Source organism: Mustela putorius, unplaced genomic scaffold (genome assembly GCF_011764305.1).
Source record: "Mustela putorius furo isolate JIRA1106 unplaced genomic scaffold, ASM1176430v1.1 tig00003853_pilon_pilon_pilon, whole genome shotgun sequence".
In the NCBI taxonomy this organism is placed as follows: Eukaryota; Metazoa; Chordata; class Mammalia; order Carnivora; family Mustelidae; genus Mustela; species Mustela putorius.
Window position 1 is genome coordinate 33,320,001 of NW_025422005.1, and position 24,076 is coordinate 33,344,076.

The 24,076-nt window shown below is 51.8% G+C and overlaps 1 protein-coding gene and 1 long non-coding RNA gene across 5 annotated transcripts in view; one reads left to right on the forward strand and one right to left on the reverse strand.

Moving 5' to 3' along the window:
• CFAP57 (cilia and flagella associated protein 57) overlaps window positions 1-24,076 on the forward strand; it is a 69,871-nt gene that overhangs the window by 37,887 nt on the left and 7,908 nt on the right. For 3 of the 4 annotated variants that reach the window (XM_013044892.2, XM_013044906.2, XM_013044911.2), the window contains 9 exons: window positions 114-207; window positions 831-1,021; window positions 4,202-4,375; window positions 5,253-5,411; window positions 7,754-7,897; window positions 12,714-12,830; window positions 14,100-14,234; window positions 14,327-14,470; window positions 21,622-21,754. In XM_013044892.2, the coding sequence (XP_012900346.1) occupies window positions 114-207; window positions 831-1,021; window positions 4,202-4,375; window positions 5,253-5,411; window positions 7,754-7,897; window positions 12,714-12,830; window positions 14,100-14,234; window positions 14,327-14,470; window positions 21,622-21,754 (1,291 nt within the window). Of the gene's footprint in view, window positions 1-113; window positions 208-830; window positions 1,022-4,201; window positions 4,376-5,252; window positions 5,412-7,753; window positions 7,898-12,713; window positions 12,831-14,099; window positions 14,235-14,326; window positions 14,471-21,621; window positions 21,755-24,076 lie in introns of those variants that run through there. The other variant, XR_006601733.1, reaches the window with a different exon arrangement.
• The window catches only part of LOC106003610, a 31,403-nt gene continuing 26,879 nt past the window's right edge, over window positions 19,553-24,076 (reverse strand). The window contains exon 3 of the long non-coding RNA XR_001176204.2: window positions 19,553-19,652. This is a non-coding gene — a long non-coding RNA (uncharacterized LOC106003610). The remainder of the gene's footprint in view (window positions 19,653-24,076) is intronic.

Genomic DNA, 24,076 nt, shown 5'->3' on the forward strand with positions numbered 1-24,076 from the left:
ATAAGGGCTTGAGGAATGTTTGTGAGCGAACAAACGCTTATAAAATGTGTTCTTGCCTTAGGGCTGCTTTCAGCAGATGTGTGGGAATGAGAACGGTGGACTCTGTGTTTTAGGTTTTAAGAACAGAAAAAGAAAAGCAGGATGTGTCCCATCGGGAACGCATTGAGGACCTGCTAGACAAACAGAGCCGAGAGCTGCAGGACCTGGGTGAGTCCCCAGGTAGAGGCCATGGGCTCTGGTGGGGATAAAAGTCTGAGAGTCCCCCGGAACCCCAGAGAAGTCCCAGGTAATCTGGCTTTATCTGTCCACAGGCTGCATTTATGCCCTGGACCTCACTGTGGTTTTTACTCCTGTGTATTTGCTCATTTGTTAAACATGTATTAAGCACTTACTGCATGCCTGTAGGAGATACAGAAGAGTGCAGGTCTGGAGCCTGATAGGCTGCCATGGGTCCCAGACTCACCAAACACATTCGGTGCTCTGGGGAGTCATCTAACCTCACTGAGCCTCAGTTTACTCTTCTGTATAACAGGGGTGCTGATAACTCTTTTGCATATTCAAGACATTCTTCTTGGACCTGAGTCCCCACATAGCCCTCTGCCCCTTCCTGGAAACCTTCTGCCTAGCCGACACCGCAGCAGAGTTTGGTTGCCCGACGAGCTGATGGGGTGTGGGCAGGTGAGGCAGCTGGGCAGGCATTGGCATCACGGCTTTGGTGGCGCCTGCCCTTAGCTGCTAATGGCAGCAGGTGGGAGATCTCAGAGGCTCCCAGGGGACCCTGAGGTCGTGCTCCTGTCCCACGTGAAATAACCATCCTTGCTTCCCTCCAGAATGTTGCAACAACCAAAAGTTGCTTCTAGAATATGAGAAGTACCAGGAACTGCAGCTCAAGTCCCAGAGGATGCAGGAAGAATATGAAAAACAGCTTCGGGATAACGATGAGACCAAGAGCCAGGCCCTAGAGGAGCTGACTGAGTTTTATGAGGCCAAACTGCAGGAAAAGACCACCCTTCTAGAAGAGGTACTCACCAGAAGCGGACCTGTGCCTCCCTTTCACGGTGCATCCTGCAGGCCTGGCCTGTGACCGGCCCAGATAGCCGTGGGAGGGCTGGCCTCGCCCCCTTTCCCTTCTGTCCCCCACTTTCAACACACATGCATTTGACCTTGGGTTCTGCTCTTTTACCATTTCTTGCCCTCTAGACCAGGGGACCTAAGGACCTGGGAGGTACTCAGCTTTAGGGACTGAAATTTTGTGGACAGACTAAGTTCATATCTGCTGTTCTATCCTAATTGTACCTTCAAGCCTTAAGGTCCAGCAAGGTCTTTTTAGGAGACACCAGTAGGAGAAAGAGAGGAACAAGGGCTCTGAACAATGGGACAGGCGGTTGCCTGAATCCCTTTAGCCACTTCTTGTGTCTTTCGAGATGAAATCATTCCTTCACTGATTTAACAAACCCAGATGGTATCTTACTGGTTTACCAGCTTGAGTGCTGGGTGACCAAGAGAAATAAAGACCCGGGCCTGTTTTTTCAGGCATGTGAAGGAGTCAGTCCCACAGAAGGATCCTCGGAGAGGTGTGCCCAGGAGAGAGCAGGGGGACGCAGACCTCCCGGAGGGGTCAGAGGAGACTTGCAGGAGCTAAGGTGGCCCGGGAGTGGGGGTGGGTGGGAATGGAAGCTAGAATGAACAGGAGACAGGGAAATGCAGGAGGCAAAGGCACACAGGCAGAGCCAAGTCAGAGAATGTTCAAGCAGTTTGGTTTGCCAAAATATCTAGTTTCCCAAGATGGAGAGAAAACGGAGAAGAGCCAGATGGCCGCCTTTTCCGCGTGAAATTGCAGCAGATGGCACCCTGCAAGTGAGGGGGCAGGGGAGTCAGGAAGGTGTGAAAGCAGTCTTGAAGGGAGGGAGGGGGGGAGTGACGCAGAAGACGACTGGCAGGTGTGTAGCTGAGCATGCAGCTGAGGTTTTTACCTGAATCCTGGCTGAATTCGGGTGGCATTCATCCACAGCAGGGCTCAGAGAGCAGGAATGGGAGTGAGGAAGACGGGGAGCCACCCTGCTGCTCGGCTGGGGGTTTAAGACAACACAGGTCCTCTGATGAACAGCCAGCAGGTCCAGGCCAGAGAGCCTGGAAGACAGTGGAGGAATCCGGACAGGGTTGGGGAGGGGGCGGGGGAGCGTGGTGAGCTGGAGAGCTGTGCCTGGTACCTGGGGTACCCCAGGGAGATCACCCGTGCCGAGGGCAGGGCCTGAGTTTTCGGGCTGCAGACATGACCCCATTCCGGCGGTGGACTGAAGTGTGGGTAGCTGAGGCCGAGGTGAGACGAAGGTCAAAGCACCTTGGGACATGACAGGGCCCTCTGTCACCACCCCCAGTTCCAGCACAAGAACTGAGTGGGCACCCAAAAGTCTTCAGTGAGCAGGGAAGGGAGCAGGCCGTGGGGGATAAAGGAGGTGAGAGGTGGAGAGTGGGGGTCTCTTCACGGAGCAGGCTGAGCTCCGACAGGGAATGTTCCCTGCCGGGTCCTCCCTCACTGCCGCTGTCTAGCCCCCTCCCACCCAACCACATGGAGTAGCCAAGATCCCTACACAGCCTCTGAGCCACCGCTCTGGATGTTCCCTCTTGCCCTTCCCACTGGTCCATCCCCACACAGACTCGGGAGGAGAACCAGCTCCTACAGGGTTCTTCGCTACCCCCATCTCCCCTCCCACGGGGCCAAGCAGTCTTCCTCTGCATCCTCAGGGCCCCCAGACCCCTTGCTCTTACTGGCCTATCCAGTAGCATCCTGCCTTTACTTCTCTTCCCCCGCCACCCGCCCAGGGGGGGCTCTTCTCAAGGGCAGGGACTGTGTCTCACCCATCAGTGATTTTCAAAACCTGCAAGGCATGGGGGGAGGAGGGCGTCCTAGAAGCACCTGAAACATTAGTCCACCTCCAGTAAACTGGTCGGAGCTTTGCCTTTGGGGGCTCCGGGGTTGGGCCGGGGATGAATCTGCCCTGAGGGGAGAGAGGCTGGCCAGAGAGGCTGGCCAGGACCCCCACAGGAATGACAACCCGTTTCTTCTTTTGAGTCCAAGATTTCAGTTCAGAACTTCCCTAGGGAGCTCCCACCTGGCAGGCCTCGCCAACCTGGCTGGCTTACTTTCCTTCTTAATGACACCTACCAGAGCCAGAGTGGTGGCTGGCGGGCGACTCTGGGCTGCAGATGGAGTGCTCCGGGCCAGGCTTCTGTCTAGCAAGAGTCTGGTGACATGTGATGGGGAAAGAGAGCAGCCTTCCTCTGGAGCCCAGTCTTAAAACCATCTTGTCTCTCTGAATCCCCGAAGCACTCACTGCAGGGATCCTACAGCTCAGAGCATGCCAGGGGCCATGGGAGGGGAAACCGGTAGCCTCTGACTTCTTCTAGAACTCGGAGCTCCTGGGGGCAGTAAGCAAAGAGGAGGCACATCCCAGTCACCTCTCAGACTCCACCAGGTGGGCGGAGTTAACTTTTCCAGCATCCGGACTCCAGGCTTTCACTCTCTGTGTACCAGGAGCAGGGCAGGGCCCCCCCCCCCCCCCCGTGGGGCACAGAGGGATGTGACCCCACCAGCCAGCGAGGAGCTTCCTTGCCAGGGGAGGATCCTGACAAACAGGCAATGACAATGTAACGTAAAGTGCTGGGGGACGGTCGGACTGGATTAAGGAGCTGGAGGGCAGAGTTCAAGATGCGCTCCTTCAGGTGGTGATTAAGGACCTACTGTGTGCCCGTGGGGGCTGTACTCTGGGAATGCAGTGGTGGGCGTGATAGACCGGGTTTCTGCCCTCAAGGAGCTCCCATCTAATGGGAAAGGCAGTCAAGTTGTTTTACAAATACAGTTCCAACTGTCACAAATTCATTGAGGAAAAGATAGAGGAAGTGTGGTTGTGTCAGGGTGAAGACCAGCGGTGAGGCGGGCGTGAGGATGTCGGGAAGGTGGTTGTTGAAGTGATGGAAGTGGTGGCCTCATCTGGTAGGTAGAGAAGAGAAGACGGGACAGACAGGAGGACAGGGGAAGGTCCGGGGCCCCAAGGCCTTTGCTCCCATGTCTGTAATAACACCCGCCTTCCCATTCCCCATGAGAGGCCCCATATGCTCCTCTCATCCCGGGCCCTGTCAGTGCGAAAGGGTTGTGTGTGTCCCTTCTCCCCGAGCATACAATCTCCCTTCTCTGACCCAGGCACAAGAGGATGTCAGGCAACAGCTGCGGGAGTTCGAAGAGACCAAGAAACAGATTGAAGAAGATGAGGACCGAGAAATCCAAGATATCAAAACCAAGTACGAGAAAAAGCTTCGGGATGAGAAGGAATCAAACCTGCGGCTCAAAGGAGAAACGGGCATCATGAGGAAAAAGGTATGACGCTGTTCTGGGCAGGCTTGGGCTGCATTGCCCAGAATACTTCCAACCCACCAGGCAGGCATACCCTTCCCACCCCTCCTCGGGGCTCTATTCTCTGTCCTTTTCACAGGGTTAGTGACTTAGTGATGTTGGCCCTGACACTGATGAACATCCCCGGCTTTCCTTTATGGTCAAGTAGGATTTAGTCAGTTTTCAGAGTTCAACCTCTGATAGAAATGGAGATGAGACCTTCTGGACGTGAGGTCAAGTCCTAAAGGTGTCCTTAGGTTCTCGGTATAGGGAGCTCTGGGTGGGAGAAGAACTGATGCTTAGTCTACAAGGCAGGGCAAAGAGTTCAGAGATCCTTGTAGAATGTTTAGCCTTAAAGAAACCAACTTCAAAGCAAACTTACATTCCTTCCTTTTAGAAATCCCACGGCATATCAATCCAGGGACAATGTCACCTTCTCTTCTTAGACATGGCCATGGTGGCTCATCCATTACAATATCTATGACCTTGATGGGGCACAGATCCCCACCTTTCAAGGTTGGTGTGGTCATGGAAAACTCTGGGTCCACCTGGGGAGCTGGTCTCCGAGCTTCTTGCCCCAAGAGTCCATCCTCGCAGAGGGGACTGGGACTGGATCTTCCCAGACAGAACGCTACATCACTTATGAGGCCCGAGACATCCCTGACCTGTCCAAAATCTCCAAAAATCCACTCCTAAAGGCCCAGGAACGTTGAGCGTTAGATGTGATTTTCAGCTCACAAGGGTGGGGAGTTCGGGTCACAGGTTGGTGACGGGGAGCTCTGTGTGCAGACAGGCATTTGGGAGGCAGAGAGGGGAGTGCAAAGACTTTGGTGGTCTCTGTTGTTGCCACTTGTACCCGCAGTTCAGCAGCCTGCAGAAGGAGATCGAGGAGCGAACCAATGACATTGAGGTCCTGAAGGGGGAGCAGGTGAAGCTACAGGGGGTCATCAAGTCCCTGGAGAAGGACATCCTGGGCCTCAAGCGGGAAATCCAGGAAAGAGACGAGACGATTCAAGACAAGGTGAAGGCTCCTCTCTGTCCTCCCTTAACCACCACCAGGATAGACCCAGGGGATGAGGACAGAGCTCAGGAGAGAGGGCCCCTGGATGCTTTAAACACATTCGTGGAACCTGATGGGTCTGCAAAGTACCTGTTGTGCACTTGGCACAGGGCTGATTGCTATAAACACACCACACTCTATTCTCCCAGCGACCCCAGGGGCCACAAGGGACCCAACTGTAGGGCTCAGGAAACTGAGTTCCAGGCGGTTGGTATCTTGCCCAAGGTCATATAGTCTATAGGCGACAGACTTGGGCTAAGAACTTAAGTCAGCCGACAGCAGGACCCCTGCTCTCCACTGCTCCAGGCATCCTCGGGCGACTGTGCCCATGGATGGGGGGCAGCTCACCTACCCCACTGCCCACTCCCTGTGGTTGGCCTACAACCACTGGGTGCCCCAAAAAGCTGGTATCCCTTTTTAGGATGCTTTTCTTACAAAACACTTAGAAGACAGACCCGTCACATTTTGTGAGGCTTACCCCAAAGTTTTGGCTCCTCCTCCCCAGCAAATCCAGGCTGTAGGCCCTCTTGCCCACCCCCTCACCATTCCTGCCTCAGGCAGGCAGAATTCTCTGGTGGTTGAGACCCTGGGCTTCGGCCCGGTTAATTGGGTTCCAGCACAGGTTTTGTCATTTACTGGCCACAGGACCTTGTGCAGTGTCTCTAAGCCTAGTTTTCTCACCTGTGAAGTGGAGTCCCTCAGGGGTTCTGTTAAGAGGAATGGGATGGTGCCTACATGAAATTTCTGCACGTGTTTGTGTATGTGTCTGGGCCTTGGGGTAGGAAAGGTCCTAAGCTCTCTTCAGATCCTCAAAAGGGAATAAAGAGGGTAAGGCCTCCTGACCTGGAATTGCGACAGTCTCCTATCCAGCTCAACAGCCTTCCTTCCCACCGCCTACCCCAGCTCCTGCCACCGTCCTCTGTAACTGTGTCACTCCGCCACCTAAAATTCTGCCATAGCTCCCCACTGCCTGCAGCTTGGGCAGCAGGATTTTTCTGTAAAGGGCTAGGTAGTAAATATTTCAACTTTGCATACAGTGTTGCCTCTGTCACACCACTCAATTCTGCCGCTGTATTGTAAAATCAGCCACAGACCACACATAAATGAGTGGGGTTGGCTGCGTTCCAATAAAACTTTATTGGAAACGGGTCAGATTTGACCCAAGGGCCATAGTTGGCCAACGCTAGCCTCCTGGACACCTTCTGAACCCCCTTTAACCCAGCAGGCCGGCCCCCAGTCCCCTCGCCTCCTCCCCTCTGGTCCCATGAAGCACTGCTTTACACGCCCCCTGGTTATTCTCGATGGCCTCTGTACATACTGCGCCTTCTGAGCCGTCCTCTCTTACACCCATGACAGGGCCGGGCTGCTCTTGTTGACAAATCTGCCTTCTCCTGCCTGTAAGGACAGGGACGGTGTCCTATTTCTGGCATCTCAGCACAAGGTCCTCATTCAGTAACTGTTTGATGGATGGACAGATCTGCTTTGCAGTTACTATTGCTGTGGAACAAATTATCCCAACACCTGGTGGTGCCAAACAGCCACTGCTTGATTATGCTCTCCGGTTCTGTGGGTCTGGCATTTGGACAGGCTACAACACAATGGCTTGTCTTTGTCCCTAGTGGCAGGGACCTTCCTGAGCCTCAACTAGGGGTGACTCAAACAGCTGGGGGCTGGAAGACCAGTATCCAATGTGGCTTCTTCATGAACCTGTCCAGCCCCTTGGCCGGGGGCGCTAGGAGGCTGGGCTCAGCTGGGACTGGCCACCAGAGTACCATCATGCTCCTCAGTCTGATGGGCTTGATGTCATGGGACTTTTTCCAGAGCAGATGACCTCCCTCAGAGCACAAGTCCCCAGAGAACCAGGTGGGAGCTGCTTGGCCTTTTCTGAGCCAGCGTGGGAAGCCACACAGCATCACTCGAGCTGTGTTCTTTGTGTTGCAAGCAAACCATAGGTGGAGCCAGATGCAAGACAACAGAATTAGATCTTAGCTCCTGACAGAAAAGAGTACAGTCCCATTGGAGACAGAAGAGCGTGTGGGATGAGAGATTCTGGAAAATACAGTCTCCTCCAAGCTGTATTTGAATGAGTGAATGAATGAATGAACGAATGAATGCAGTCCTAGCACAGAAGCCACAGAGTCGGGGCTGCAGCCTAGCAGAGAAGCCAGTCTTCGTATCCCGGGCTGGGAGAGTGGTCTGTGGCCTCCTCAGTCAGGGTACAGGACTGATGGCCTTTGCCTAAAGGAAGTGCCATATTCTCTCTCTCTCTCTCTCCTGCTCTCTCTCTCTCATCCCTCCCACAGGAGAAGCGCATCTATGATCTGAAAAAGAAAAACCAAGAACTAGAGAAATTCAAGTTTGTACTAGACTACAAAATCAAGGAGCTAAAGAAGCAAATAGAACCGCGAGAGAATGAGATCAAGGTGATGAAGGAACAGATTCAGGAGGTGAGAGCCATCTGCAAGAGCCATCCGCTTGGGCGGTGGTGGGCCGCTGTCTCCTCCCCTACTCTTCCTGACACTCGCCAGGGGCAAGGAGACAAAGCTCTCATCACAAGCCCTGCCCACTCCCCAAGGGTGTGGGTCCCCACACTGCAGGGGAAGCCCCAGAAAAGGTCCCGCTGGGAGGTCAGTGGTGCAGAAGTGAAAGGCTTTCCGATTTGGCTTGCCGAAGGCGGGAGGCTGGGGTGGGCCTGGGCCCTGCCGGAGTCGCAGTGCGCTCGCTCTGTGCGGCCTTCGGCCACCAGGGGGCGGTGCGTACTCAGCCACCAGCCTGTCGCCAGGGAAAGCGCACCCCTCCCCTTCGACATCTTTTCCATCTGGAACTGTTGGTGGGGGCGGGTGCACTGCTGTGTTTGGACTTCGTGTGAGGAGAAACGGGAAGTCATGAAGGCTCTTGAGAGGAGAGTGGCAGCTTCAAGTGTGTGTTCTGGGAAGCAGACAGGATGCAGGTAGAGAGGAGAGATTAAAAGCAAGATCAACAGGACAAGGGCTCCCGAGAGTCCAGTGAGGGACAAGTGTCCCCTTTCCACCCCTCCGCCCCGGACATAGCATCTCCTTAAACAGATTGCAGCTGACAGTAGGGTCCATGGTTGATCTCAAATCGAATTCCTGGGCGCACGGGTGGCCCAGTCGGTTAAGTATCCTCCTCTTGATTTCTGATTTTGGTGGAGGTCATGATCTCAGGGTCAGGCTCTGTGCTCAGCAGGGAAGCTCGGGGTGGGGGGGATTCTCTCTTTTCTCTCTCTTTCTGTCTCTCTCTCCCTCCCCCTTGCCCCTCCCCCACTCGTGTGTGTGTTTGTGTGTGTGTGTGTGTACTTTCTCTCCCCCCCTTCTCTCTCAAATAAATAAATAACTCTTTCTTTTCTTAAAGATTTTATTTATTTGACAGAGACAGAGAGCAATCACAAGTAGGCAGGCAGAGAGAGAAAGGAGGAAGCAGGCTCCCTGCTGAACAGGGAGCCTACAGGGCTTGGTCCTAGGACTTGGAGATTATGACCTGAGCTGAAGGCAGAGACTTAACCTACTGAGCCACCCAGGTGCCCCTAAATAAATAAATCTTTAAAAAAAAAAAAAAGACCCTGAGGGGTGCCTGGGTGACTCAGTCGTTAGGTGTCTGCCTTTGGCTTGGGTTGTGATCTCAGGGTCCTGGGATCGGAGCCCCACATCAGGCTCCCTGCTCAGTGGGAAGCCTGCTTCTCCCTTTCCCACTCCCCCTGCTTGTGTTCCCTCTCTCCCTGTGTGTGTGTCTCTCTCTCTCAACTAAGTAAATAAAATTTTTAATTTAAAAAAAAAAAAAAAAGCCTGAATTCCTGACGTCACCTTTCTCCTATTTCCTCTTAGTAAATGGTACCACAATCCCCCCAGGTGCTTAAGGTATAAGCACAGAGTCTTCTCGTTTCTTCCCTTCCCCTAACTGCTGTATCCAAACAGTCACCAGAGACAGCTCCAACCCAGGCCTCCTCCCTCTCTGCTGTCTCACGTTTGTCCAAGCCTCTGTCGTCTCTCATCTGGACTTGACTCCAGCCTCCAGTCTGGTCTCCACACAGACGCCACAGCAAGCCCCCAGTGGTGTCCCCTTCCACCTAGAAGAACCCATCCTCGCCAGTGGGGCCCCGCATGGTCCAGGCGCTACCCCTCTCCATCGCCAGCCCGAAGTCTCTGGCAGTTCTGCTCCCCACCCCTTTTCGAGGATTGTGCTGAGCAAGGACGCGAGTGTGTCAGAGTGTCCATAGCCTCAGTGGAACTGGATCCAAGGGCTCTGGTGGGTCTGCAGGAGACCCAGGAAAGAAGTCTGGTGGTGGGATCAGTCCAGGGCTAGAGTGTTCGGAGAGGGTATGTCCTCGTGGCAGTGACTTTCTCCCTGGCCTCTGGGAAAGGGGAGGATGTCCCAGGCTGACCACAGAGCTGCCTCATCTAGGCCTCCTGCCATTCTTGAGTGACTTCCGGGTCCAGAAATGGCTGTCTGAAAAAGAGCAGACGCCCCACTTGCCTGGAAAGTGACACTGCAGCCTCCCGAAATCACTCTCCCGTTTCCCCTTCTCATTCTCGGGGAGACTTACAGTGGGGTCACTTACTTTCCACCCCAGCACACTGGAAGGATTATTCACTTTGCCTTTGGTAACTGGGCTACCCACGCATTGATTCCCAGCACGGTATCTCTGCACCCTGAGGGTGATCCCAGCAGGGCCCCTCCTACCCCATGCCAGCTGCCACCAGGACTGATGTTTGGGCCTGATTCCTCCACCTGGAGGCGGCAGGGTGGGGGGACGACTCTGATTTTGGGGCCTCCCTCTGGGGGGGGCCACAGACCTCTTGGGCCCATCCACTGCGTGTCTCCCATGAAGTTCCTTTTCCTACAAGGACTGGGGGGGTTTCTAAACCTCAGCATTTTCATGTTTTAGGGTGGCTAATCTTTTGTTATGGGGATAATCTTTTGTGATAGGGAGCTGCCCCACACTAAGGCCCTTAGCAGCATCCCTGGGGCCTACCTACTAGATGCCAGTGGCCACCTTCCCCTACCCCCAGATGTGACAACCAAAAATGTCTCCAGATGTAGCCAGATGTCCCCCAGGGGGTAAAATGCTTCTTTCCTGCCCCTTCCCCCCAACTGAGAGTCACTGAGTGTGAGGAGTAACACATGGGAAAGTAGATGGGATTTCCTCCCCGGGAAGAGGGCGCTTGTTCCCACATACTGGCTAGTATCCTAGCTGTCCAGCCAGCGATTCAAATTCAGCATATTTCACAATTTCTCTATGAAATAGGTTATTTCTGTTCTCAGCAGGTTTTGATGCTTTGCCTGTATTACTTCCTTTCTAATCTAATCTGTCATTACTGGCTTCAAGACTACAGAGAAAGAGGCACAGCCAGCTGTAGGCTCACCGACATGACCTTGGGGAAGCCCCGTTCTCTCTTCCAGCCACCGTTCCCTTGGTCTGGGCACCCTCGTGTTGCCTCCTGACTGGTCCACCTGGCTCCAGTCTTGCTCTCTCCAGTAGGACTTCTGCGTCGGGCCCATGTGACCCAGCTCAGCGGACCTCTCCAGCCTCCATAGCCCTTCCTCACCTGCACCCCTCCTGCGGCCCCCTCACCTCCACACCACACCCCAGCACCTGTAGCCTGCAGAGACGCACACCTCCGGTCCTCCCTCTCTGCCCGGAGCTCTCCTTCTCCACTCTGACCTCCCATACCCATTTGTCTCACAAAACCTGACGGAGCCTCCCTGTTCATGCAGAGGGTGCTTTCTCCCTAGACCTGCAGCCTCTTGAAAACTCCCTCTTCATCAGTTCTGTCTCCCCAGGCCTGGCATGACTGGCCAGCGCTCTCCGGTGGACACATCCTTTCTTGAGCTGCGCACAGCCCCACACCTGCTGTGTCCTCCACAGATGGGCCGACAGAGCCCTGCCAACACGGCACGTTTATCTCTCCACTCCTCTCCTGGAAGGCAGGTTGCTTCAAGCGCCCTCTCCTCCCTCACGGGGGGGGGCTCCCCTTTGCCTTGGACATTTGCCATGCACTCGTTCATTCAGACGCGTGTCTACTGAGTGCTGCCTTCCTGCCAGACAGCGGGTCAGAGGGCTCTTCTGTCTATACAGACTGCTTCCAGTCATGACGAGAACGTTCTACAAGCTGCCCCTTCGTGTCCAGAACACAGATGTGACTCACTCGGGCTTCCTGGTACCCCAGAATATGGTCAGGAGCTTTCAAATCTGACCAGAGGGCCTGGGATAGACAAGAAGATCTACTCCCTCCAGCCATTAAAAAAAAAGACCCAGTGAACTAGCCCATCTCCCCCAAAATAGCGAACCTCTCTATTAACAGAAATACTGGTGTCCACCAGATTTGGGGCATCAATCAAACATCACCCCTTTGCTTTTGGCAGAAATTAGATCAACTGAGAGCTTGCATACACCTGGTCTCATCCTAAACAAGTTCCAATTGACATTCTCATGTCCCTGGTTAATAAAAATGCAATAATGAGTAAAAAAAACATCTTGCAGAAGCTCATTAGTAGTTTCCTCCTTTTCTTTCAAAGACGAGACATTCTCCTCAGTTGTACTTTTTAACAGAATGACAGGTGGAGGTTCCTTCAACTGGGGAATACCTACCTGCTGGTCCCTTACAACTTTCTGCTTTGGGATTGACTCTGATGTCTTCGGGCCCCAAAGGGTCAGGGTCCACTCACACGATTTCACAAAGTAGGCAAGGAGAGTGCTTCTCTGCAGAACCCTGCTTCAGGTTCCAGGTTCCAGCACTTGAAAGCCACCAAGTAATAGAGAATTCAAGAAAAGAAGGTAATCAGCATGGATGAAGGAACGGGGAAACAAAGACAGAAAAATTCAGAGCCTGGTTATAAAAACACATGGTCTGCCTCAACATGTCCACCAAGGGGCGGGGGCTTTGGGGATGGCAAGGAGTTAAGAGGAAAGGTTTGGGGGGCACCTGGGTGGTTCAGTTAGTTAAGCATTCGATTCTAGATTTCAACTCAGGTCTTGATCTCAAGGTCTTGGGATCTAGTCCCTCATCAGGCTCTGCACCAGGCATGGAACCCGCTTGAGATTCCCTCTCTCTCTCCCTCTTCCCCTCCCACCAACACTGTCCTGTGTGTGCCTGCTCCGTCTCTCTATCTTAAAAAAAAAAAAAAAAGTTGGGGTGCGGGCAGTGGAGAAGAAAGGTTTCATTGCAGAGGACATAGGTGGGAACTAGGAAAGAGATGCCCTGGTAGCCTTTCTTATTTCTTGACTTCCCCCCTTGTTCTCTGTAGATGGAAGCAGAACTGGAGCGTTTCCATAAGCAGAACACGCAGCTGGAGCTGAACATCGCAGAACTGTGGCAGAAACTAAGAGCCACCGATCAGGAGATGCACAGAGAGAGACAGAAGGTGTGAGGATTTCGGAGTCTGGCAGATCTGAGCTTTAGAATCTGGCACCTGTCTGCAGCGGGCAGCTGGCTTCCAAGAGACAGTGCCAGCCCATTGCTAAGATACATTCCCATTTTAACTCGCTCTCCCCTTGCTCACAGCCCTGCCTGGTTTCATGCCCATGCAAATGCACGTGACTGCATCCATCTGAGACTAGGAGGACTTTGGGTAAAATGTTCAAGGGGATGGGAAGCCGAGCATCATAAGGGCGCTTGCGGCATTGGCTTGTTTGGTCTGGGAAGGAATATGCTCAGAGAGGTCATCTGTAGGCAGTGGGAAGAGGTTTTGACTCTCAAAAACAAAACGAAAACATACTGAAGCAAAGAGAGCCTCAGAAATTGTTTATTCTGGTCTCTTTAGGTAATTTTGTAAGGCCAGAGGGATTAGAAAGTTAAGGCACCCATAACCAAGCAGTGTACCCAGAGCCAGCACTGGGAACCACGTCTTCTGCTCCTGGGCCAGGACTTGGTTGCACCCCCTACCCCCTAGCACAGGCCCCTCATGTTTGGTTCAGCGGACTGACTTTTTCCATCCCCCACATTAAGCACTGACTCTGTACTGGGTCAGAATAGAAGCTGCGAGCCACCACCGTGAACGGACACAGATCCCGCCAGGTGGCTAGGTGATCTGTGATGTGTGCATAGCAATCCTGATGCAAGGCGAAAGGTTCTGATAGATGAACAAAGGGCTACAGGAGCAGGAGGCAGGAGAGACCCTCCAGGTCAGGGGAACGGGAGGCTGGGTATCAGAGAAGGCAGGATGGAAAAGCAAGCTTCTGGCCCAAGTGTGCAGACGCAACCAATCTGCCCCATTTGGTCATGTTTTTGCTACCCTCTCACAACAGTGCTCCCCGGGCGAGCTCAGAGTGGGGGACAGGGAAGCGATGGTCCAGAGACCTGCAAGGGAGAAGCGATACTATCCATCTTCGCTCAGAAAGGAGTAGTGGGACCACTCGGGCTTCCTTTCATCTTTTAAGGTGTGTGGTCCTAAAGGGAGTCTAGAGCCAATGAAGGAATCTTCTGGGTAGACTTTTAAAGCTGAAGCTCTTCGGGCAGATGCCCATGAGTGTTAGTACCTCTCTCTGCCTCTGGGCTGTGAGCCCCACTAGGTCTCTGTGTCCCAGCAGCCAACCATGAGCCCCAGAGGCGGTGTGTCTCGTCCTCCTGCTGCCATCTGCCTTTCCCCTGGAGAGCCCCTGGGGGTGCCAGAAGTACATGCCTATGGTTGCAGGAGCGGGACTTGGAGGCGCTGGTCAAAAGGTTTAAGACAGACCTTCACAACTGTGTGGCGCACATCCAGGAACCCCGGCTCCTGAAGGAGAAGGTCCGAGCTCTCTTTGAGAAGTACGTGCAGCGGGCGGACATGGTGAGCCCTGCTCCCCTTTCCCGTGCTCACCTGCTCTCCTGGCTCCCCGCTGCCTCCCTGAGAAGCCCTTCTGCCCACCCCACCCCCGACAGGTGGAGATCGCGGGGCTGAACACGGACCTGCAGCAGGAGTATGCCCGTCAGCGGGAGCACCTGGAGAGAAACCTGGCCACTCTCAAGAAGAAGGTGGTCAAGGAGAGTGAGCTGCACCGCACAGATTACGTCCGCATCATGCAGGTACCGCCGCTCCTCAAACGGCCAGGGGCCACTAGCTCTCTCTACCGCTTTCTCTCGGACTCCTCTCTGCCTTCCCCAAGCTTGACCTGGCTGAGGCCGAGGCCCAGAGCCCCTCAGGTTTTTCCAGGTGCTCCCTTGCTCACCCTGGCCCCGTCAGCGCCCATTCCTTTCTACCCCCAGCCTTTCTCCGCGGGCATCCTTCCCTGTCTCTGCCCCGTCTCCTCACGCCCCCTCTGGCCCTGCAGCCACAGGATTTTAGCTCTCCCAAGTCACGCTCTCCTCTTTCCTCTGGTTTCCCACTCTTATTTCACCTTGATTTGTTTTGCTGCTTTTCATTCTGCTACCTGAATCCCGTGACCCCCAGTAGCCGGTTCCCTCTGAGCACGCCCCTTCTCCACCCGCTTCATCTGCCTTTTCTGGTGCCTCGGGTCCCTTCCCTTATCTCTCGGGTCCAGAGCCAACCACACCCACGATAGTGCTGGCCCTACTCTGATTTAATGAGTTGTCCACACCCACCTCCCGATCCCTCACCGGGCTGTGCAGAGAGCGCTGACCCCATTCCCACCGCCTCCTCTTACACACATTATCAGGACTGCTAGGCAGGATTCTGCTGCCAGATTTCTGCCCGGAGTATCAGTATCGTCTGAGGCAATTAACATGATTTAATATCAAAAGAGAACATCGCATTTATAAGGCACATACCTTTTTATATTTATATTTCTTGAACGCCATAATTGAAATACTAGGATGGGGAGGGGCTGCAGCTGGGTTGAAACAAGTTCCCAGCTCAGCCAGTCCCTGCCTGGGTGAGCAGAGCGCATCCTGATTCAGGCCAGACCCAGGCGTGATGGGTCTCTCTCACCATCCTACAGCTGGGCCCCTGCCTCAGAGCACCCCACCCTGTCAAACCACTGCCCTTTTCCCGGGCCACCAAAGCAGTCGAAGCCCAGAGAGAGGAGTGCATTCCATTGATGGGACTGTTTAGGTACCTGCAGCAGAGACACAGAGCCCCAGCTAAGATCTCAAGGCCCCCAGGCACCGAGCCCCCACTGGGTTCTGGAATGCAGTGCACTGGGCAGTGGGACCAGGACTACTATAGGAGCAGTTGGCAGCTGGGGATGTTGCTGAGCCTTCACCTGTGTCCTGCCACCAGTGCACAGGCCTGAAGGACCCTCCAGGGTCGGGGTGCCTCTCTCCATGCCAAATGGATTTGGGGAAAGCAAATGTCAGTCCTAGGAGAAGAAGGAAAGGGAACTGAAAGACCACAGGCTAGCCCGACGGTACAAGCATCAGCATGAGGCCACTCAGGACACGCACAGGTCTTCTTTTGCTCCCTGGGACCCCAGAAGGCTCCTGCCCACGCCTGCTGGGCAGGGTGAGAGGGCAGACGGAGCAAGGAGACACAAGCAGGGCTCCTGCCCAGCCCTGGCCTGCCCCTGCCTGATGGCTGGCAGAGGGAGCTGTCATCCAGGGGAAGTCCCTGGAACAGTGCTTTCTCCAGCAGCTTTGTAAATCTGTGTGCTGTGGCACCCAGTGGATCCGTAGATGTTTCCTCAGACAATAGCAGGGAGCCAGAGTGGGGCCGAGAGGCAGGGTTCTGGGGCCCTACGCCTTCACCTGGGAAATGCCTTGCTTACAGTAGGCGCAGGTATCAGATTTGGTTTGGAAGAAAGGAAAGGAGGGAGGGAGAGGGAAAGAGTAGAAAAGAAAGGAAGTGAGAGAAAAAGGAAGAAAAACTTTGAAAGCCACTGTTTTCAGTTATTAAAGTGGTTTCCTTCTTTGCTATTCAGCTGAAGGAGAGGGAACAGGCTAGGACCTGGCAAGGTGTCAGGGCAGCAGAAATGAGAGTCTGTCTAAACCTGGGTTATCCTGCCCCAGCCACGCTTCCTGGGAGAACTGGGGGAAATTCCTTCTCTTCTCCAGGGGACTTCTTCTCTTTCTGTAAGATGGGGAAGAAAGTATCCACCTCAGCAAGTTACCATGGGAACTGAATGAGATTAACCACCATAAAGCACGAGGCCCTGGCTGGTCCTCTCACCAAAAGACCTACTCAGCAACCAAGGCAGAAGTCAATGGGAGAGCTTGGAAGGCCATCCCAGCAAGGACCAGGGCTGCCTGTGGACTGTGGACGTGATGGATGGGAGGGAGGGGGGCTGGCCAGACATGTCCCAGACTCCCCAGCAGGTGGCCAGCCCATCTCCCTCCTCCCATCACTCCCCCCCACTCCCCGCCCCGCCGCCCCACCTTGCTCTGCGTCCTTGGGTGCCAAGGCCCTGGCACTTCAGTCCAAAAAAGCAAGGAAGGTCAGGGCAGAACCCCAGAAAATGAGGTCACTGTCTCATTTATATGTTGAGACAGGAGCTCAGGGCCTCTGCACTGGCTCTCTGGCATGCTTGCAGAGAGGAAGGTAAGAGCCGCTTTGAATACAAACAACTAGGACACACATTTTATTCATTCAGGACACAATTCTGAGGGCTTCTTGCAAGCCAAGCTCCTTGCCAGGCCGTGGAAGATTCCGAGATGAATGTGATGGTATGCCTACCCTCCACAGATCCTGGTAGGAAACTTAAACCAGATACAGACAATCCCTGCTCAGGACAGTGTATCCAGTGCTCCAGTGCTGTGGGCCTGTCGGAGGGGCGGCCTTCAGGGCCCGGAAGAAGCCCTCGAGCTGGGCCTCGAAGGGGAGTAGAGGTGGTCAGGGAGCAAGTGGAGGAAGAGACTTCCAGGCAGAGAGAATACCTGAGAACGGGCCCGCAGAGAAGAGCGAGGTGTCTGGGGTATTTGGGGGCCCAGGAGTCCTCAGACCTTCATCACAGAACTCCGGGGACAAGGAGAACAAAGCCCGCTGGAAAGCCAAGTAGCTTAGGGTCCCTTGCCAGAGCTTTCCTGGCCACACTAAGAAGCATAATGTTCCTCTTAGAAGCAGGTGCCACACAAGGTTGAAGCAGGGAGGGGTGTTTTCTGTTGAAACGATCACCTCAGTTGGCAGGGGGGGGAAGGTGGGTGGCGGAAACCCCCATGAGAAGATGGCTGCCTATTATGGGGAGAGGAGAAGGCCTTGGAAGGGGCTAAGTTGTGACATCAAAATACAATTCAGCATAGAAATGATGAAACGTCAGGTCGGATGTGAGAGAAGGGTTAAGAGAGGAGCAGAGAGATGCCTCGTCCATGCAGTTAGGCGATGGCGATCCCACCAGCGGTGGTGGGTTCTGGAGAGACGCCACTGACGGAGGGCTCCCAGCATGCTGCCTGCACTTCCCACACGGCCAGGCGCGGCCATATTCTTTAAGGTGTCAACATAGGGAAGACCGGTAGGGGGTGCTATAGTCATTCCCTTCCTTCTCCCTTCTGGGCTGAGGGCTCAGTCTGGGTCAGTCCCCGCCCCTCCACCAAAGGCAGTCCTGGACAGCTGAGTGTAGCCCCTTTGTTTAGGTTTTCTATAGAAATGGACTTTAGCATTCTCCCAGCCGGTCATGCATACCCCAAGACCTGACACTTGATGGATCCCAGGCCACATTTTTTCCTGCAGCAGAGGAGCTGGGGGTGGGGGAGTGGGGGGGGTGCTGGAGGACTGGAGGGGCTTTTGAAGGTGGTGCTGACTGAAGAGGGACCAGGACCGGAAGATCAGCAAACCTGTCCCGTCCACATGTTAAGCTCACACAGCTACCCAAAAGCATATACAGCTGACCTCAGTGTGACCTCTGGACTCCTGAGAACACAGACCTCGCCAGAAAACACTGTTTAAGGTGCCAAACTTGTACATTTAGGGGACTTCCATGGCTGACCACATACTATTTGAGGTGTTAGAATGGGGTGACATCAATGAGAGATGGAAAGTAGACTCTGGGAGGCAATGGTCCTAGAGGCTGATGCAGCTAGATTCAAATCCCAGTTCTACCACTGTGTGCTGCCATGGCCTCAGTTTGCTCAAATGGAAATGAGTCTAATTATAACTTCTTATGTCATAAGGTGGTTGTGGGGTTTAAATGAGTTACTGTATACAAAATGTTTGATGTGCTGCAGGGATCCAAGCAGTGCCTGAAGTTATGATTACTCTTATTGTCGCCTGAAGTTATGATTACTCTTATTGTCGTCATCATCATCATTTCGTGCCTCAAATCCTTTAGGCCTGAAACACTCTCCCCTGCCCCCCACCTCCCCAGGGAGCCTTTCTCACACTAGGTGAGTGCCGCTCTTCAGACTCCCATGGCATCTCTAAGCACTGGATCCAAGCTGGACCTCCCCGTGGTTGCCACAATGACCAGTGCCTAGTAGGCTTCCAGGAACTGGTTCTTAGGTGATTTTTATGCATGAGTAAGTGAATGAATGAATGAACAAATGAATGAACAGAACCGGGAACTGGATCGCATCAAGTCATGGGTCTCGATCACACTCTAATAGGGACTGGGTCACATCTGGAGGCCCATTTAGGTGGCAGGTGTCATGGAGGTGTCCGAAGCAGGCAGTGGGGTTAGAAACAGGCAATCGCATCAAAAAGTACCAGGAGCCAGAAGTCCCAACCTTGGTAGCAGGGTTTTCGAGGGCGGAGGGATGGGGAGACACCAGGGCAAATACTCCGCCAGGGGTCATCAAGGTAGTAGAGCGGAGAGAGGCTGAGAGCTGGTTGCGGATCACAGCAGGAAGGTGAACATGAGATCCAGGGGAGGCACAAAATTGATAGGACTTAGTGACAGAATGGATGGAGATGAGCAAGGAGTACCTGAAGACACAGCTGGAGAAGGCAGGCCAAATGATACCTTCAGTGGTCTCTAATCTTCATTCTGGTTATTGTTACTTCATTGAAAGAGGCAAGTGAAGGGATGCTAAGTGACGCCCATGAAGAGGGGAGTGGAACGAGCCCCTGAGCCAGAGCAGGTTTGCCCCAGTTCCCTGAATCTCCCCTAAATCTCTCTTCTGTCTGGTCTCCCCTGTCCAACCTTTACCCCCTAGTTTGTAATTTCCTTGTTAGGAAGAATGACTTCAGCTTGATATCTGCTGCATTCGTTATTCATTTGCTACCCATCCCACAAATATTTATTGAGCGCCTCTTACACACAAGGCAGAGTCCAACGTCTTAGAACCAAATACATACATATTTAATTGAGCACATCACAATAGAAAGTCAGCAGTGGAGAGGTTCCAGGGGAGGAAACTGGCAGCGAGTTTTGTTGGAGAGCATCTGGAAAGGAAATGTGGGAGATTCATCACTAAGGCCTGGGTTGCTTAAAAGAGAAAGATCAGCCGGAGAAATCTGCTGACTTTGTAGGGAAAAAAGCACAAAGCCCAGCCTGAAAACAAGGGATCAGCAATAATTGGGCATGGCGTCTGAGAGAATTTTTTTTTTAATGAATGCTGAAATTAAGTGATATACTAAAAACCTGAAAGTATATCTGACAGGCTCAGATAAAGAGGCTCTGGAGGGAAAGAATATGTCAGGATGTCTCCAGGCACTTGGGCTCTGCGGGCATATCCCCCCAACAGAGAAGTGGTTGTCATGCCTCATGGACTATAGTGCTTGGGATCACCCTGTTCTCTGGACCGACTCCATGCTTCCCACTATGGGAAGTGTCCCGAGTGGTGGCAGTCCGTGGCACAGATATGTTTTATGGAGATTCGGCCTGCATTTGCCCTTTTTTTGGTACTCTGACCCTCGAGGACTTTGCTCCCCACGGAAGGTCTGGCCCTCATGCTGGCGGCAGCATCTCTTAGGAGCCAGTTCAAAATGCAGAATCCCAGGACCAGCCCCAGGCTGACTGAGTCAGAAGCCACATTAAGCAGGATCCTTAGGTGATTCGTTTGCATTGTCACATGAGAAGCAGTCTCATGTGCTTGGGGACAAGCCAAACAGAATACACTAACCAGTCCTTCTCTAGACCCATGGTGACAGGGACACCTTCACGGAGGCACCCTCAGTGCCCTCAGGCTGAGTGTGAGAAGGAAAGCAGAGATTTAAGGTGTGGGAAGGGAAGACAGAAGTGACTGCTTGGTTCCAGGTGCAGAGCCCCCACCATGCTCCCCCCCCGCACTTTGTGTCCAGCGATATAGAACAGCTGCAAGTCCTGCCCACGCCAGCCATGTCTTATTTCTGTGCCTTTTTCTTGCTGTTCCAGTTGTATGTGACCCCCCCCACACACGCCCCTTTCCCTTTTCTGTCGTAACTCCTTGCAGCCTCAGCCCAGAGACCAGTTCCTAGGAATGCCCCCTGGTCATTCAGGCAGGGCTAAGTGCCTTTCCTCTGTGCTCCACCCCTCCACGACAGCAAGGTGACCACCATGCTCAGTTACAGCCAGATCCCCCACTAAACTCTCACCTATTCAAGGGCAGAGGCCAGGTCTTACTTTCGATATTCCTCAGGATTAGCACAGTGCCTGGTCCATAGTAAGTACTCAAGTAAGTATTGGACGGATGGATGGATAGATGGATGGATGGACGGATGGATGGACGGAAGGGTGAATGGATGGAAGGGTGAATGGATGGATGGATATTTGTCAAACAAAAATAGGAGAAGTGAACTGTCAATGAGTATAGCAAATGTTCATTATTCATTTATTTTCTGTGCTCCTCACTAAACAATATGCTGCTAAGGGCAGAAACCATTTCTCATTTCTGTCTGTATCCCAGGGCCATACCAGATACCATATAAAGGTAGGTTCAACAAATAAATGGGGGAAAAGTGAATAAAATATAGCACAGCACCTAAGAGCTCAGAGCTCTGGAGCCGGACTGTCAGAGTCATTCTGCCACTTGCTGTTTATGTAATCTGGACAAGTGACATAACCTCTCTATGCCTCAGTTTCCTCTACTATAAGATTGTGATTAAAATAGAATTTCCTCATAAGATTATTGTAGTAACATTCAATTCATATGGAATACTTAGAAAAGCATTGTTGTTGATGCTGGAAAGGGTCTGGATGCTTGGGACTGGTACACTCTATCTAGCTTGTGTTGCCAGAGTCCACCTGAAGGCAAATCAGCTGGTGCCTCAAGAGGCTGATCCATGAGCTAGGATTAGGACTCGTACCCAGCAGAGGAATCTGGGTGCAGGCCCAATCCTGTCTGTTTCACACGGCCTCAGCCCTAGGCCAGGGCAGTCCCTGTGCCCACTGATCACTCATCCATCCATACTCATTCTCTCTTCTTTTCTACAGGAAAATGTCTCCCTGATCAAGGAAATTAATGAGCTCCGCAGGGAGCTCAAGTTCACCCGCTCCCAAGTCTATGACCTCGAAGCAGCTCTGAAACTGACCAAGAAACTTCGACCACAAGATGTTCCAGAGACAGGTAATATCACCAGTGGCCAAAGGGGATGAGCACTGGGATCAAGAAGCCAATGGCAGCCACAAGGAAGTCTCCCTTTGTCTTCCAAGGCTACCTTTCCCGATTCTTTCTGTCTCAGGTCACATCTACCCCATGGTCTTCTGGGAACGTCTCCATGCTGTACACCTGCTATCCAAAGGATCTGTGAGGCACTTGCCACATGCAAACATGTGCGGGACCAAAATCCTTGGCATTAGCTATAGTTTCAGAATTCAGAATCTTTCTGATTTTAGAAAGAGCGTACTATATACTGCATATTACATAACATCCCTAGAGGAGTCTGAGGCAGGGTCCTGAAATCAAACACATTTGTATTTCTGTAGTGAGACATGAATATTCACACTGAACTTCATAAATTTTAAAATACTTTACATTTTTAGAGCTTTTGGCACTTTAGGATTGAGGATAAGGGATTGTAGACCCGTGCAATTAAAATAAAGACAAAAAGAAAGATTAGAAATATTCAAATGGAAAGAGAGAAAGAATGACATTGAAATAGTAAATGAGTTAGTTACTGCGATTATATCCTACAGTTCTTCTGAATTTCTGACAGCCAAGGCAAAAAAAGAAACAGAAAAACACAATAGTTTACATAGTCCTCATTTATGGCAAAAAGAAGGTTTGGAGGCTTTTTTTCCTAGGGAAACAAACCTTTCCCTGGTTCTAAATTTTGTAAGAAACTTAACACATGGATCCTTATGAAAGGGCTGTTAAATCACACAGTGGACAGCCTTTAACTGTATGTCTTCAGACTATTAAAAAACATTCTTCAGGTATCCATTTCGTATCTGGACAGTCAATAAAGATGGAGAGTATAAGGCATTTCCATGGAAAATTAAGTCAGTGTGGTTTGAGTATATTGTTTTCTGGTGGTTTACATTCAGGAATAGAGCTTAGAAGCCTTGATGAATGGAAACCTGCCATTGGCCGTGGATTGAGTCTTTCACAGTCTTTCACAGTCGTCTCATGTGCTAATGGTCACTTAAGAGGTTTTCATTGGGAGAAGGTGACTGAAGTATACACAGGAAGTCTCTGTAATTTGTTGGGACTCTTAAACTATTACAAAATTATACATATAATTGTGACAGCACAATACAATTATATGTATAATTGTACCCTTTTCATTAGAGTCAAGGAGTTGATGCAAGAGGGAACTCTAAGTAGTGACAATATTAGGTCTAAAGACCTGACACAAGAGCACAGTATGTGGGATGCCTGGGTGGCTCAGTGGATTAAGCCCCTGCCTTTGGCTCAGGTCATGGTCTCAGGGTCCTGGGATCAAGCCCCACATGGGCTCTTTGCTCAGCAGGGAGCCTGCTTCCCCCCTCTCTTTCTGCATGCTCGTGATCTGTCTGTGAAATAAATAAATAAAATTTAAAAAAAAAATAAAAAAATTTTAAAAAGAGCACAGTGAGTGTTAGAAAGATTGAGATACCTGACTTCTTGGAGATGCAGGGGAAGTGTAGATGTGCCTGTGAACAACTGCAAAGCCTCCCTTTAAAAAATGTTTCAAATATGCTCAAGTGTCCCAGCAAATAATCAGCTGAGACCTCCTCAGGATACTCTATGATATAGCCAAGTTCTTCTTATTACTATTGTTGAAACTGTCAGGTATATTTAAAAAATGGAAGAAAAGTCTAATGAATTCCCATGAATCTATTCCCTGACTTCAATGAATAGGGAATCTTGCTTGCTGTCTCTCTTGCTTCATCAGTATCCATAACCCCAGTTATTTCCTCTCCCATCAATATGGATTATTTTAAAACAAACCCAACATCGGATCATTTGTGTGCTATAGTTTTACTCAAGGAAGATTTCATTTGTAACAGTTGACAGATACTCCAACTGTCTGCTTTGATCATGAAGAACCTAAGTCTGACTTCTAATTTTGAACATGGGGCCACGAAGACCAGTTAGCTCAAAATATATATCCTTAAGTTGTATAAGATTGACCAATTCAGTTGGTTTTTAAAAAGTTTTTATCTGGGGGTGCCTGGGTAGCTCAGTCAGTTAAGCATCCAACTCCTGATTCAGCTCAGATCATGATCTCAGAGTCATGAGATAGAGCCCTGTGTTGGTCTCTAGGCTCAGCCTGAGATTGTCTCCCTCTGCGCCCCCCTCCACTGCCCTGTAAAATAAACAAATCTTAAAAAAAAAAGTCTTTATCTGAACAGGACAGGTTGCCATCCCCAAACCACTATTTTAATTTTAGCAGCATTTATATTAAGTTTTCATTCACAAAACAATTAACTAACAGATCTAATAGACAGACCTGCATGTTTTTCA